Here is a 15,555-nt window from a genome sequence, read left to right as displayed (position 1 = left end):
TCCGGGTAAGTAAGGGTGGAAGTGCGTATCGAATACAGCGAACAAATACTTTTTCCGGTTTTAGTTTGAAGGGCGCCGTCATGTGACCACCCACATTAGTCACATGATACAATACGTCCTGCTGACTCCGGAGTCGCTGTGTGGAACGGCTTTTCGCGATGTTTATATCCACCTTGAAGTGCTACTCGTGACATGTGTGTTATTTTTTTAGCTAAAATAGAAGCCATGGCTCTCGTACGGGGCTCGAGCCTGAAAACAGGAAGTGCACTAGCGGCTCTGTGGCTGCTTTTCCCCGCTGTCATCACCACCTCTGCTAAGGTAAACCTAACAATTTAGTGTACAATCCGTCCAAAAGAAAGTGAAGTAATTCGCTTACGCTAATTTGACATCACTGAGTGTCGCTGACCTTTTTGTTTACTGCTATTAATGTTTTATGGACTTGGTAGAAGGCTTTAGCTTTGTGGAATACTTGCTTGTTATGTATATGCGCTGTATAACCTTTCTTAATGTTATCATATTGCATTGGTCTAGATTGAACCCCTGTTGTTTGAGGAGCAGTTGCTGTGGGTGAGTGGCATGGAGGGGGAGGTGAACACCTACAGGATCCCTCTGATCACCTTCACCCCCATGGGGAGCCTGCTGGCTTTTGCTGAGGCTAGGAAGTTCTCAGCCAGTGATGATGGAGCAAAGTTCATCGCAATGCGGCGATCCACTGACAAAGGCAGGGTGACCCCACCCTCCCCCCACCTTAACTCCCCAATAAACTGAAAACTCAAAATAATCTATAAAGTCAAAGACCATAGTGCACTTGCTCACGCACAGGTAAAGCGGACATGTCATATTGTCATTGCCATGATTGTCCCAAATCGTTAATAATGACAAGAGCCAACTTTCACAAAATAATAACTTGAAAGACTCATAATAATCTATAAAGTCAAAGGCCATCATAGTACGTTTGCTCACACATAGGCAACAAAGTTGTATCATATTGTCAATGCCATCGTTCTCCTCATCAGTTAACAAGTGAGAGCCACTTTTTCACAAAAGAATAACCAGAAAGACTCGAGATAGTCCATTAAGTCAAAGACCATAGTACTCTTGCTCACACACTGGCAACGGAGTCATGTCATATAATCAATGGCATCATTCTTCCCACCAGTTAATATTGGTAAGAGTCACCTTTTTACAAAAAAATAATCAGAAAGACTCAAAATAATCCTTAAAGTCAAACCCTAAGGTATGCTTTCTCACGCACGGGCAATGCAGACATGTCATATTGTCATTGCCATGATTTTTCCAAATCGTTAATGAGCCAACTTTCACAAAAAAATAACTTGAAAGACTCATAATAATCTATAAAGTCAAAGCCCATCATAGTACGTTTGCTCACACACGGGCAACACAGACGTATAAATTTGCCATTGCCATCGTTCTTCCTATCAGTAATGATAGGAGCCACCTTTTCATAAAAAATAACGAGAAAGACTCAAAATAATCTATGAAGTCAAAGCCTATAGCACGCTTGATCACGCATGGGCAATGCAGACTTGTCACATTGTCAATGCAATCGTTCTTCCCACCAGCTAATATGTCTGAGAAAACGTTTCACAAAATAATGAATCAAAAAGACTCATAATAATCTATAAAGTCAAACCCTAAGGTGTGCTTGCTCACACACTGGCAATGCAGATGTGTTATATTGTCAATGCCATTGTTCTTCCCAACAGTTATTAATTTTAAGAGCCACCGATTCACAAAAAAATAACCAGAAAGACTCAAAATAATCTATAAAGTCAAAGCCCATAGTACGCTTTCTCACACAAGGGCAGTGCAGACATGCCATGTTGTCAATGCGATTGTTCTTCCCACTAATTAATTGTAAGTGAGAGCCACCTTTTCACAAAAAATAACCACAAAACTCAAAATAATCTATAACGTTAAAGACCATAGTACACTTGCTCATGCACGGGCAACACAGGAAAGTCATATTGTCAATGCCATTGTTTTTCTCACCAGGTAGTAATGATAAGAGCCACCTTTTCACAAAAAAATAACCAGAAAGACTCAAAATAATCTAGAAAGTGAAAGACTATAGTACGCTTGCTCACGCACGGGCAACGCAGATGTGTCATATTGTCAATGCAATCATTCTTCCCACCATTTTATAAACGATAACTGCCAAGCACAATAGAAATAAAAAGAACGACCAATATTATGTAAGAAAGACTAAGTCAGGAACGTTGCAGTAATAGTCTTGTAGTATGAAGCGATGACATGTCACATAAACAAGCCATAGACCCAATGAGCCTTAAGTGCACAGACAATTTTTTAAAGTAATCCTAACAGTCAAAGTCCTTTTGGAGGTTACGCTAGTGAATTGTTGATCGTTCTCGAAGTTGATCCCACGCTCCTCTCCTCCATCCCGTTAGGATCCACGTGGTCCCCAACCTCCTACATTGTCGACGATGAACTGGATCAGGACGGCCTGAACCTGGGCTCGGTGGTGGTGGACCAGGAAGTGGGCTCGGTCATTCTGGTGTACACCGTTTGCTTCCACCTGCACAACTGTAAGCCTGCTAGCACCATGATGGTTGAAAGCAAGGATGATGGCCTAAGCTGGACCTCACCCAAGAACCTTTCCATCCAGCTGGGAGTCCAGAATTTTGCTCCTGGACCAGGGTCCGGCCTCCAGGTAAGAGGACAGAAGGATCACAAGGTGTGAGGCCATAACTTGAGTGGTTGTGTTCTTATAAAGACAGCTAGACTTGTATGTAGATGATTTCTCCACTGAATACCATCCTGTGTGATACGACTTATTGCAGTTATATGGTTCTATTGGTTAACTGTATGCAATTTAGATAGCACAGTGGTTAATTGTTAACGCCTCAAACAAAATGGTTTTCAGTTAAAATTTGCCGAAATTTTGTATTTTTAAAATTTGACATGACACTGTAAAATAGGTATTCATTACTACGCTGCATTTTACAGAGTATTGCGTATTGGAATGCATCAGAAAATGTCCAACAGTCTATATTGTGGTTATGTGCATTTGTGGTTGTTTTTGTTAATTCAGTTTTTTTTACTGGTCATCACTGGATGCAGGCCACTACCAAATTCCTAAATGTCTAGGCCTGTCACAATAACAAATTTTGCTGGTTGATAATTGTCCTACAAATTATTGTCGATAATCGATATTATTGCCAACATTTTTTCAGAACATTTTTTCATTAATTATATGGCATAATAATGACAGTACATTGTATCAAAAGCAATAAACTTTAATTTCTGAAGATCATTTAACACTAATTGGAATGTCAAGAGCTATTAAATAAATTAAATAAACAACATAATACATTAAACAAACAAAAAAATACAAAAAAAACCCTCGATGAAAATAAAACAGACTCTGTCTCTGTTAAGAAAAAAAACTCCAATAAAAACCTCACACACACACACAGAGTTATGTAGTGTATTGTTAAACTAATGTAGGGGGGTCATATTTAAGCTGGCCCACATATCTGTGGTGGTGAACAAATGCGACATCTCAGTTCATCTGTGTTCATGCGCGCACCTTGTTCATTCTGTTTAAAACCGAAATATTACAACTGGGGATGTGGCATCGCTTTTGTGCAGTCATTCATGTTAGCATATGCTGGCTCACGAGGCTAATTTGCTGCTAGCCAAGGTAGTCCCGCCTCCACGTACAGGGACAAAGAAGGGAGGAGACAACAGGAGGAGACAACAGGAGTGTTCACTCCGTTCACTCCACTGTAGCACCAACGCCCACAGACAGCTGCAGAGTGAATCCTCTTGTCATCCAGCCTGAAAGGGAGATGAGGAAAACAAACACGAATGCATGCACATGTCAATTTATTGAGGCCGGCGAAAATAGATGATCGATGTCGTTTTTTACATTTTTTATTTACAGGCCTTTAAAATGTCTTTTTTCTGTACTTGTAATTCTTTATTATGTTTGTGTGTCACTTACTACAGAAGCGATACGAACCACACCAAGGAAGATTGGTGGTATGCGGGCATGGAACATCGGAAGGGGATGGCGTTTTCTGCATTCTAAGTGATGACCATGGACACACATGGTTTAATGGTGCGGCGCTAAAAAGCATCCCTTACAACCAGAAGAAGAGGGCGCTGGACTTTAATCCAGATGAGTGCCAGGTACACCGACCATTTAGTTGAATGTTCTCAACTAATTATCACGTTTAGGGTAGTCTGAGTTGACTTGGTGTGAGAGGTGGACAACACTCTGGAGTGTTTCCCATACATTCATTTATTTGTGGCGGCCGGCCACTGATTAATTTGAACCCCTCTGTAAATAGCATGACATCATAGGGAGATAGCATGTTAGTTGCTAATGAATTCACCAAAGATAAACGCAACAGGGGGGAATGCCACGTGTTGACATTATCTGTAAAGCAGTGGAAATTCCTCCCTTAGTCATAATCTTTCAACGGCTGTGAACCACTCGTGAGCATCAATATTTGGAATGTAGACTCACTGGTAAATTGAGAGCCCAGCTGAAAAGTTTGATGATTGCCTTCACGGGCAGTGTTCCCCAGCAGCTTCTCAGGTTGCTGTTACTGACCCCATCGCTTCCCCTTCGAGCAGACCTGTACCAAAATGCGGGCTTTGAGCATGGCCCACTCTGATCCCATGTCCCCGACCTCCTCTGGGACATAGACAGGATAACTCTAGGGTGGACATTGAAGACCCAGGCAGACAGACTCCTCTGGTTCCTGACCAGTTTGCTGTCTTGTTTGTTTTGGCTATTGTATAGTCCGTGATTTGGACAAAAGTCCGATTGGGTTCAGCTCTCAAGGGCTTTATTAAAATTGTTAAATATTAGGAAGTTTATCTGCAGAACCGTGCCGAAGCAAACCAAAACATTTTAATTGTTACTTAAAACCAGTTACTGTCAAGCTTGAATTCCCTCTTGAACATTGAATGTAATGACACTATGTCCGTGAATGCAACTCTGTAAATACATTTTATCTCCCTTTTACTCTTCTGCCTTCCTGCAGCCAGTTGAAATGATGGACGGCAGCATTGTCATCAATGTGCGAAACCAAAACAACTACCACTGCAGGTGTCGCGTGGTGGTGCGAAGCCAAGATGGCGGGATGTCCCTGCCAATAGACGACCTGTACTTTGACTACGAGCTTGTGGATCCTGCAATAGCAGCCGGGGCCTTTCAGAAAGAGGGGGTGCTCTTTTTCACCAACCCAGCTAATGAACAACAGAGTAAGGAGACATTTAGTTACCCTTCTTTTAAATCAGAAAACTGTGTGATTTTGGCTGTCTGTTTAGTAGACTGAAGCATTTTACAGCAAAACAGCACGCAGAAGTGGAAGTGCTTCATAATTGGGATGGCGCAGATCCACCACCTATGGGGATTTCCAATCCATAAACCACGTCTGTGCTTTAATGTTGTCCCCAAACATAGCAATCGTAGCCAATACCGTATCAGAGAACACCTTGCCTCCAGTGTTGCCCACACTGGTGTATGAATGTGAATGAGTGTTTGGTGAATGGTGGTGGTCGGAGAGGCCGTAGGCACAAATTCGCAGCCACGTTTCTGTCAGACAATCCCAGAGCAGCTGTGACTACAGATGTAGAGTACCACCACCACCAGTGCGTGACTGAGGAGTGAATGACTAACAGGTTCACTTCATTGTGAAGTGCTTTGGGTGCCCTGAAAAGTGCGATATAAAAAGATCTAATCCATTATAATTATGATTATTATACAAATACTTTCAGTATGTGGTCCTCGGTGGAAAAAGTTTGGACACCCCTGTTTTACGGTTAAGACCAAAGTTATTCATACCAAATTTATATATATATATATGTATGTGTGCGTTTGTATGTATACATATGTTTGTATCAGCAATTGATATGATACAAAGAGGGGGCAGGACTAAATACTCCTACTCCTTTTCGGACATGTATGCTGTATGCATGTTCGAAAAATAAATTAAACCAAACCAAATTTTGGGTGAAAGTGAATTTTATTTGGTGAATAGGTGTCAGTACCAAAATATTGTAAGACATGTGAGGAAATATACAAAAAAACAACAACATCTGTCTAAAACTATTTTCATTTTTCTTTCCATTTTGACAAAATGTTCATGTTCCCTTGGAATGTCCAAAACGTTTGCATTTGCGCAAAATTATCAGGATGTAAACGAAATGAAGAACAAGCTGCATGGTGGCCTACTGGTTAGCGTGGCCTTGCCTTGCATGTTCTCCCCGTGTGTGTGGCTTCCTCCCACATTCTCCCACATTCCAAGAATTGGAGTCTCCAAATTGTCCATATGTGTGACTTGTTTGTCTAGAAGTGCCTTGTGATTGGCTGGCGACCAGTCCAGAGTGCACCCCCGCTTCTCACCAGAAGCTTTTGCTATGTTACTTTGCCATTTTTATTGCAGAAGATACCCATTCAGCAGATAAATAACTCACAATTCTTGGGTACAGTTGTGAAAATATTTGTACACCCCAAGGTCCATCCATCCATTTTCTGTACCGTTTATCCTCACTAGGATCGCAGGTATGCTGGAACCTATCCCAGCTGACTTCGAGCAAGAGGCGGGGTACACCCTGGACTGGTCGCCAGCCAATTGCAGGGCACATATAGACAAACAACCATTCACACTCACATTCATACCTATGGACAATTTAGAATTGCCAATTAACCTAACATGCATGTTTTTGGAATGTGGGTGAAACCGAAGTACCCGGAGAAAACCCACGCACGCACGCACAGGGAGAACATGCAAACTCCACACAGAGATACACCCCGTGGTGTTACATTTTTTGCTGAAAATGCTTTGGAAGATGGCATACATTTGAGAATGAGAATGCAGAGGAGGGTTATTAACAACATGCTTTTCAATAGAACCCATGAGAAAAAGAAGTAACATCGCCGCCTACTGGCTTGGCATGCATATTGCAGTGTTTTCAGAAGGGTTTTTAGTGGGTGCTGTCGTGTAAACTTACATCTTAATCATTTTGTCTGGATGAATGACATTTTTGTTGTATATTTCCCCTCCCCCCACAGGAATAAACCTTACCTTACGTTGGTCAGTGACTAATGGCACATCCTGGGAGAAGAACGCTCTGCAGATTTGGCACGGGCCAAGTGGTTACTCCTGCATTACATCACTGGATAGTGGTTCTGCAGACGACAGGAGACACATCTTTGTCGTCTATGAGAAGGGCCTACACGACTACGACGAGACAATCTCCTTTGCCAAGATCCACCTGTACGGCGGCCGGGAAAGCACATGAATCAGAGGTGAGGTTCTACATGTTTATCAAATATAAATGGAGGCTAAATTTAGATTGTGTACTGCCGACAGCTTTAACCGTTCCACTATTACCATTTTTAAAAAGATAAAGTGAGAAATAAAACTATAAAAACAGAATGAGGAAAACTTAAAATTAAGAATAAAGTCATAATACTCAGATCTTTAAGGAATACACAGGTTCAAATGAGAAATGTTGCACAATAAGTTTCACCCCCCCAAAAAAGGCAGTTTTGTGGCACATCAACACCATCATTCAACCAGAAACGTTTAACAAATATTTATTAATATATGACAGGTATCTAGAGCGGGCCGCTCAAGAGTGGGAAATAAAATTTCCCAAATTTGAACAATTCTGGGAGAATCGGAATGTTAATCCCGGTTCCTGTCGATGCTCAAAACTCGATGCCCAATCCTACTGTTTTTCTAATAATAATTATGATTAATCTAATAAATGTGTGGAAACACTGATCTAGAGAAAGGTTGCTCTTGATAGGATGTACTCTCAATATTTTGCCATATAATTAATGAAAAAAAGGGCCTCAAAAAATGTTGTCAATAATATCAATTATCGACAATAATTTGTAGGACAATTATCGTCCAGAAAAATTAGTTATACTGCTAGATTCATTATGTAATGTGGAAGACAAGCGTTCGCCGCTGTTTGAGCGCCTTGTTTTCAACTATTTCTCGTATTTTTTCCAACACATCATGCACACTCACACGTTTAGAGTTAGCGACATGCACCTCCATTCCTGTCAATCTGGGCTTTGGTATACGGATGGTCAGGTTCTGATGTGACCACCATGTGCCTCAAAAACCGTTGAGTGGCCTTTTATTGTGTCCAGCCTAAAGCACACCTGTGGAATAATTATGAGGTCTAATCAGTCTCTTGATATGCCACATCTGTGAGGTGAATTAATTACAAATGCTCACTTCAGCTGCAATAATTAATTAATGAATTGATGATTAATCGATTGTCCAATTAATTGACGACTATTTAGTTAGTTGATGAATTGGTTTTTGATATAAAAAGGGAAATATCGTCTGATTTCAGCCTCTCAAATGTGAATATTTTTAAATTTCCTTTGTCATCCATGAAAACAGACCTATATCTTTGTGTTTTAGGCAGAACAAGATATTCACACACATCAGATTTGACTTCGGAAAACAGTGATGGACATTTTTGCCTCTTTTCTGATATGTTGTAGACCAAACCACTGTTTGTGCTTGGTTCATATTGATTTGGTCCGTCTAGAGCCTAACCAATTAATCAATTAATCTAGACAACAAGCTTCAGATTAATCGACTGCGAAAATAATTATTAGTTGTAGCCCTAGTTTTAGCCCAAAAAATCTCAGAATGAGAAGGGGTTAACATTTTAACATGCTTCTTATAATATTGCAACTTCATTCTTCCTAATTGTACAACTTTTTTCTTGTGACAAACAGGGTTTGAACAACAGGAGGAGAAGAAAAAGGAACGAGGTTTGTTCGCAGCCTTGAGTTTCTCAGGAAGAAACAAAAGAGACCTTTAAACGTTGTTATGTAAAACATGAAAATGGGAAGATGTGCACTGTGATGGCTGTTGTTTCTTGTTCTACAATAATCACCGATTTATTGTTGGCATTTTTATGAGACGTCGCAAAGACAGTTTTTCTTAAAGCAAAACAAATGTGTAAGGTTACTGTACACATTTCTGGACATAATGTTTCATTTATGTTGGGAACATACTGTTTTATACAATAATAATGACACCCTAGAGCTGTGTAGAGCTGTGTTTGCGCTTTAGTAGAATTCAGGGTGTGGCGATTTAAAGCATCCTTGACAAGTTGATCCACTTTATGTCAAAAGAAGTTGACTTGGCACTGGTGTCTTACAGCATGTGTACGCGCTAGTGTTTGGACTTTATTTTGCCTGAAAATCTGCAAGGGTTCCATAAATTTAAGCTTATTTTGAAAATGGAATGTGATATTGATTGCCTTTTCATGACTGTGCTTTTGGAAACTCTTCTTGAATGGTAGGTTTCCTTTAAAACCACAGCTATAATTTTAAATGTTCGTGTGTGTTAGTGACCTGGAAGCCACTCCCACTTATGATGCAATCTGCATGTGTATGTTTGTGTGTGTGGGGAAGTGTTTTCATATTTTATGTTCAGTCTGATTCTTCTCAGAAATGTACTGGTGTACACGTGGACTCCTTTTTAACACCTCTCTGATCAACGGTTTATAATAAACGGCTGTTGCCATCATTTCTTGCTTTGTTTTCGTCATTGTGACTTGTTTTTTTGCTAGTTATTTTGAAGAAATATGTCAAAAATGTCTTCTGTTATCAAATTCAATAAAATTTTGACATTAAGCTAAACTCTGTCACAAGACGGGGTGTTAGAGGGCTGTCCAAAGTGTGGCCACGGAGCCATTTTTGGCCCGCAGCTTGTTTTTTATTGGACATCTGTGTATTAAAAAAAGCAATTCATTAATATTGACATATTATTAGATATTACACTAATTTACGTTGTCACACAAGCTAAGATGTCAATGATTTTGTTGTTCAGATCGCCTAGCATGTATTGGATTGTATTGGTTTTAACGACTTTAATGTGCAAAATGTATCAAAGTGGACTCCCCTCATTTTTCTGTATGTACCCCTCAGTGAGTGGAAAATGTTTTACACATTAAAGATGCTAAAATCAATTCAGTGTAGGTTAATCTATACCACTGGAGGTAGAGTCTGGGTGAGGCTGGGCCGCATCAAGTATTGGGAGTGATGCCGGCTCCCAGCATGCTTTGCGGTACTTGTTTTGTGAAAAGTTGCCAAAGTTACATGGTTCGAGTTAACGTAGTTATTTATTATTCCTCAAGTATGTTTACTTACTTGGTGCTGCTGAACTTGCCCAGGCTTTGCGGGCCGCACTTACACTAATACTTGATGTCAAGCAGGGGGCCACAAAACATGTCCCGGCCGTGAGTTTGAGACCCCTGATCTATGCTAAGTTATCTGACGTCTTAGCTTTGCATTATAGGTAAGAAAGAAAATTATTGTAATGTATAAAATACATTTAATTAATAATGCATTTATTTTAGTTTTAGAATATGATGAGGACCAATAAAAAACAAGCTGCGGCCCCCGGGCTGCAGTTGAACACCCCTGTTGGTGGTCTCAGAAAAATCTTTGGATGTGATTTTGTCATGAATACATGTATGTAATGTACATTTTTCAAATAAATATTTCTTTATTCATATTACCTTAATTGCTCATTTCTAAAAAAAATACATATAAAAATGTTGAAAAATAGAAATAAAATTTAAAAAATTATGTCCAAAACAAATAATTTTAAAAAATAGCAGTCAGTGTTTATACTGTACAAAGGGGTTTAATTGTACAGTATATTTTATTTGCTATGCATGTGGCAATGTAATAAAATACAGTAATTTAATATGACCTGGAATACCCTCACTGTACAATAGTGTTATAGTTTTGAATATTTAGACCACTCATTTACAATACAACTTGTTTCCCATATATAATGTTGTTTTGTTTTGTATTTAAAAAAATATATAGAGCAGACATACATTTTTTCCTCCCTTCGGGTCCCAAACGAATCCCATCTCACGAAAAATTACCCAGTAGCCTTTGACGGCTTTTTAGGTGACGGTTCCAGTACACTTTGACCATTTTCCCCCTTTTCATTTTGTTTTTTGGCATAAAGAAAGAGAGCGCAAGTAAGCAACATACCGTCTTTGTGTTTCTCCACTCACATCTATGACGATAATGCTAATGCTATGTGTTTGACTATGCGGGGGGAATAACGTTGCTCGGCAAGCTAGGTCACTTGCTAGGAAGCTACGTGCTAGCAAAGCTAACCATAACCTCATTCTGCGATTCAACGTCGAGACAAGTCGGGATAAGACCAGGTCAGTGGCTGGAACATAGTGGAGATTATAAAAGGTGACACATATTGGTTGCACCGTGTTGAAATCCAACAGACCGAGAAGGTATTTTGAATAGGAGCGGTCCTGTATGTGTTTTTACCCGAAACGGACAGCCTTGGTTGTTGTTTCTAGCTCGTTTAGCTTAGCATGCTAATGTATATTTACCTTGTCAAGCGTTGTCGTGGAAATTCGCAAACATGACAACAATGTGCAATAGTTGAACATAACTATGACAGTGCACCATGTGTTATTGGACCATATGCTACTCATAAGTATATGTAGTTGATGGTAAATATTGCAGCAGCTCGCTCGGTGTGAATTGGTAGAGTTTTCCAACCCCGTGTCAAATTACGATAAACCAACTTGTGCAAATTAGAGCAATGTCATGATTTGTTCTATGTTTACTGTCCACCTGTCACCGCCAAGCCCAAGGTACACCAACCGGCATAGCTAAATGTTAACGGTAAAATCTACAGGGCCTTTCTCCAGCGCCATTTTGTTAGGTGCACTAATAGAGTCTTGTCATATTTACGAGCGATATACCGCCGGGATATTGACAAGAATCGTTCCGGTGGGCTGGCTACCGTGTGATTTAGAAGCAAAGCAGTGTGATTTGACTGTACGAGCTTTTAGCAAGTGTTGCCCGCAAGTTGTTGAGATGCATTATGAAACATCAACGCAGTCCCCCCCCTCCCAATGCGAACAATCAGGGGCCTGCCAGCTAGCTCTGTTAGCATCGATGCTACACAGTAAAACAAAAAACCTTTATTGGTTTGAAGATTATATTTGTAATCTCCAGCATTTTTTACTGCTGCTTTTTGTGTGGCATTGACCGGCAGTAACTATATTGTTTGGTAAGGCTTCGACGTTGCAGTTAGTGCAAGGCTTTGTAGCGAAGCTGCTGGCACTCCTTTTAATCCCATATAGTTGGCCAGCAGTCCACGACCTAATTTTATAATCTCCTCTGTCCATTTACACATGGTGCGGGCACTGTAAAATCGCTTGTGTTGTCATTGTAGTCTGTTGGAGACACAAGCGAACGTCACCGGGATATTTTGCCAATAGTGTATACGTGCATGATCTTTGGAATGGTTGTTCCCCCCCCCAATGTAAATCTTATTATATTTCCCTCTTCAGCGCCGATTTAAACCATACAGTCCAGTTAGCTTCTGTGTTGCTCTTGGTAGTGCAAACCCCAGGAGGAGTTTCACGTGGTAGTATTGAGCGTCTTTACGCACTTTTGTGTTTTTCTTTCATATCTCACCCTAAAAACTGTTTAGCTTACCTCGGTTGGTTTCCAGTACAAACTCGCATGTGATTCACCCCACAGTTTTTATTGTGACAGAGTGTAGTAATGCGTTGGCCCTAAAATTACAGCACCTAAAAATCAAGTCAGTGGGAAAATGTCTAAAGGCACTGTCCCACTGTTAACAATTACTTCTGGAAAAACGAAGGCATACGTCCTTTGGACTTTTTTGTATGTGTTTTTCATGTGGTTTACACACATCTGGACGTTGACAGACCGCATTAGCCAATGCAAAATGTAAAAAATTTCCAACGGCCAACTTTGGCAAGCGATTGGCTGTTCTTGCATGTGGGGCCTGATGATTTTCGCACAGAATCGCGGGATTGGCCAATAAAAACAGAATCTACTGTTAAATGCGGAAATTGACTGTAAATCAAATGCTGTCATCGTGAGGAGAAGGAACGTTTGTGTGGGGGTAGTATTTCCCCGGCGGACCGCTCAATCGCGGCGGAGTCTCACCACAAACACCAGCCCTCCCCATCCCGAACGAAACATGTCGAAAGGACGTCCTGAAACACCGGCAAAAGTTGGCGAAAAACCTTCGAAACGCCTGTCTTACGGAGCTAGAATGGAAGCTATCGGCTTTGCAGAGCATGCTAGTGCCGCTGTGTGTGTGTGCGCGACTTTGGGGCTGTCCACCCGGAAACGTTTTCAGGTCAAAAGAGCAAAATATTTTATTGTTTCAGCCTTTCATCCACACGGAAACTGGGTGCTCTGAAACTGTGTTTTTTGAAAACGGCTTACAGAGTGGGAAAATCCGAAAACGCCGACTTGTTGTTGTTGTTGTTGTGTAGACAAGGAAGCCACTGCTGTCACGTGACCATTAGTGACAAGCCAACAAAATATCGCAATACTCGACTAGCATGACTCGCACCAGTTGACATTCTCCTGATATTTTTTGTCTTATACTCCAAAATGACTCGCAGAAGTAATTTCACTTTTTCGTCAGTCTAGACAAGCCTTGGAAAGTGGAAGTTGACAGACTTTATGCGCATGTGTTCCTTCTTCTTCTATAGTTTTGTTTTTGTTTTGTTTTTGTTTGTTTTTTTTTATTAGTTTTTATAGCTGTTTTCACCATTTTTCAGGTGAACCCGTACCGCTTTTAGACTTTTTTTTGTCAAACTGTTGTTTCGATTTGCTGAGTAATCGGTTAGGCCCTAGACGGACCAAATCAATATGAACCAAACAGAAACAGTTAGTGGTTTGGTCCGCAGCATATCAGAAAAGAGGCAAAAATATTGATCACTGTTTTCCAAAGTCAAAGTTGATGTTTGTGAATGTCTTGTTTTGCCTAAAACACAAAGATCACAGGTCTGTTTTCATGGATGACAAAGGACATTTAAAAATATTCACATTGGATAATCAATTAGTCATCGATCAGTTGTTGCAGCTCTGCTTTTATGGCTGGAACTCACCATACACAATGACAACATTTTGACAAGAATAAGATCCAAAACTAATGTTTTCGCAGCCATGACATGTTATACTCGCACATTTCATGGAAGCAGCCCACTCGTCGTCTCGCTCCCTCTCCTGCAGGCCAGGAAGTTGCTCACAGGACTTCTTAGCAAGTTCCTTGCGTGGGACCTGGAAGTGTGATAGTACACCAAAATAATAGTATTCCAGGACATTTCTAAACGAGCCTTGTGGCCCGTCCAGGAGCTACGACTGTTGTGATGAGGTAATGGGCGGAGCTTGGTCTTGTATTATTAGACACAAACTGAATGTTGAGCGACGTAATTCAGACATTTTTTTAAGCTGTTTAGTCCACTGGTCATACTTAGCAGGCGCTACTCGGGCGTTCAGTGTTCTGTAAGCTGGGATGAGTGATGACATTATTTGTACACTTGTCAGACGTTTGTTTATGTTACTCATGTGCTTATCTACCAAAAAATGTTGAATTTGCCGCCATATGACACCGGCTGAGGTAAATAATCAGGGGCTCAATTCTTCATTCGCAATGTTTCAGACGTCCGTACATGTTTAAAATGTTGTACTCTTGGTCTACATCAGGGGTGTCAAACTCGTGCCATGGAGGGCCGAGACACTGCAGGTTTTCTTTCCAGCCAGTCAGTAAAGCAGGTGATTTTAATGATCAACACCTTCAGTTTGAGGGAAGGAGCTCATCAATTAAATCACCTGCTGAAGAAACTGGTTGGAGAGAAAACCTGTAGCGTCTCGGCCCTCCAGGGCACGAGTCTGACACATGTGGTCTACATGATGTGGAAGCGCCGTGTCATGAGGCTGGTGTGTTTTTAAGTTATCCCTGCTTTCATTTTTATGCCTTAATCTCATGAACAGTCGGGTACGTGAACATTGCGAGATTTCCACGAGATGTTGGGAAGTTCTTGCGTCCCTTCAACTGTAGGAAGTCCTGATACGGCAATTTGCAGGGCGTTTCTTGTGGATCACTTCCGGTGTTTCCCCCCCTCGTCAATAGTCAATGACCATCAACTGTCAGAATAGTTGTCAGTGACAGCCCAGAGCAAAAACAAGCTCTTGTTATTTTAGAAATGACAGGGTAGCATACTTCATAAAACACCTGTTATATTGTATCATTTTAAATGTTGCAGCTGGATTGTTCTGAATGATTACTTTTCATTATGGAATGCAGCAATAGCACAGTTTTCACAATGCTACTGATTGATATGAAATACTCAAAATGGCTGACAAGTTCATTTCAAATGATCTAAAATATAATGTGTGGTGTCTTTTGTAGGGATTTCAGTTAAAATTTATTAGGTAATTATTACCTTTAATGGCATGGAATTTTTTGAACTCCTGTGTCAATGCCAATGTTGTATTGCTCTATTAAAAAAAAAAATTTTAGAAGCTTTTTGTGAAATGTGAGCTGATTTTAAAAATCTATATTTTTTGAAAATATCGTATTCTGTTTGGGGAATTTTATTATTAATAGACATGGATTATATTTGTTTTTTAACGTGATTAAAAAATATGTGTCCACACAGTAGCTCTCGCTTTGGCTGATGTGCAGTAAA

General features: G+C 40.4%; 2 protein-coding genes across 6 annotated transcripts in view; both read left to right on the top strand.

Moving 5' to 3' along the window:
• Window positions 1–85: 85 nt before the first annotated feature.
• neu1 (neuraminidase 1) lies at window positions 86–10,460 on the top strand. The gene is made up of 7 exons (XM_054763549.1): window positions 86–318; window positions 532–721; window positions 2,430–2,692; window positions 3,994–4,176; window positions 5,040–5,259; window positions 7,073–7,309; window positions 8,771–10,460. Exons 1-6 carry the CDS (start codon window positions 193–195, stop codon window positions 7,300–7,302), a joined length of 1,212 nt encoding a protein of 403 aa, XP_054619524.1. The 5' UTR covers window positions 86–192; the 3' UTR covers window positions 7,303–7,309; window positions 8,771–10,460.
• Window positions 10,461–10,902: 442 nt separating this feature from the next.
• The window catches only part of prrc2a (proline-rich coiled-coil 2A), a 22,256-nt gene continuing 17,603 nt past the window's right edge, over window positions 10,903–15,555 (top strand). For 2 of the 5 annotated variants that reach the window (XM_054764263.1, XM_054764258.1), the window contains exon 1: window positions 11,060–11,232. The gene's annotated coding sequence lies outside the window, so the exon portion shown is untranslated. The other 3 variants (XM_054764259.1, XM_054764260.1, XM_054764261.1) reach the window with 3 other exon arrangements.

This window comes from Dunckerocampus dactyliophorus, chromosome 20 (assembly GCF_027744805.1).
Source record: "Dunckerocampus dactyliophorus isolate RoL2022-P2 chromosome 20, RoL_Ddac_1.1, whole genome shotgun sequence".
In the NCBI taxonomy this organism is placed as follows: Eukaryota; Metazoa; Chordata; class Actinopteri; order Syngnathiformes; family Syngnathidae; genus Dunckerocampus; species Dunckerocampus dactyliophorus.
The sequence above is the reverse complement of the archived record's forward strand: the minus strand, read 5'-3'. Positions and strand labels throughout refer to the sequence as shown.

Bases quoted from the DNA above. Each gene is read 5' to 3' on its own strand.
- neu1 (XM_054763549.1), top strand. From the start codon at position 193: ATGTGTGTTATTTTTTTAGCTAAAATAGAAGCCATGGCTCTCGTACGG. The intron at 4,177-5,039 runs GTACACCGACCA...GCCTTCCTGCAG, and splicing joins TTAATCCAGATGAGTGCCAG to CCAGTTGAAATGATGGACGG. The intron at 5,260-7,072 runs GTAAGGAGACAT...CTCCCCCCACAG, and splicing joins CCCAGCTAATGAACAACAGA to GAATAAACCTTACCTTACGT.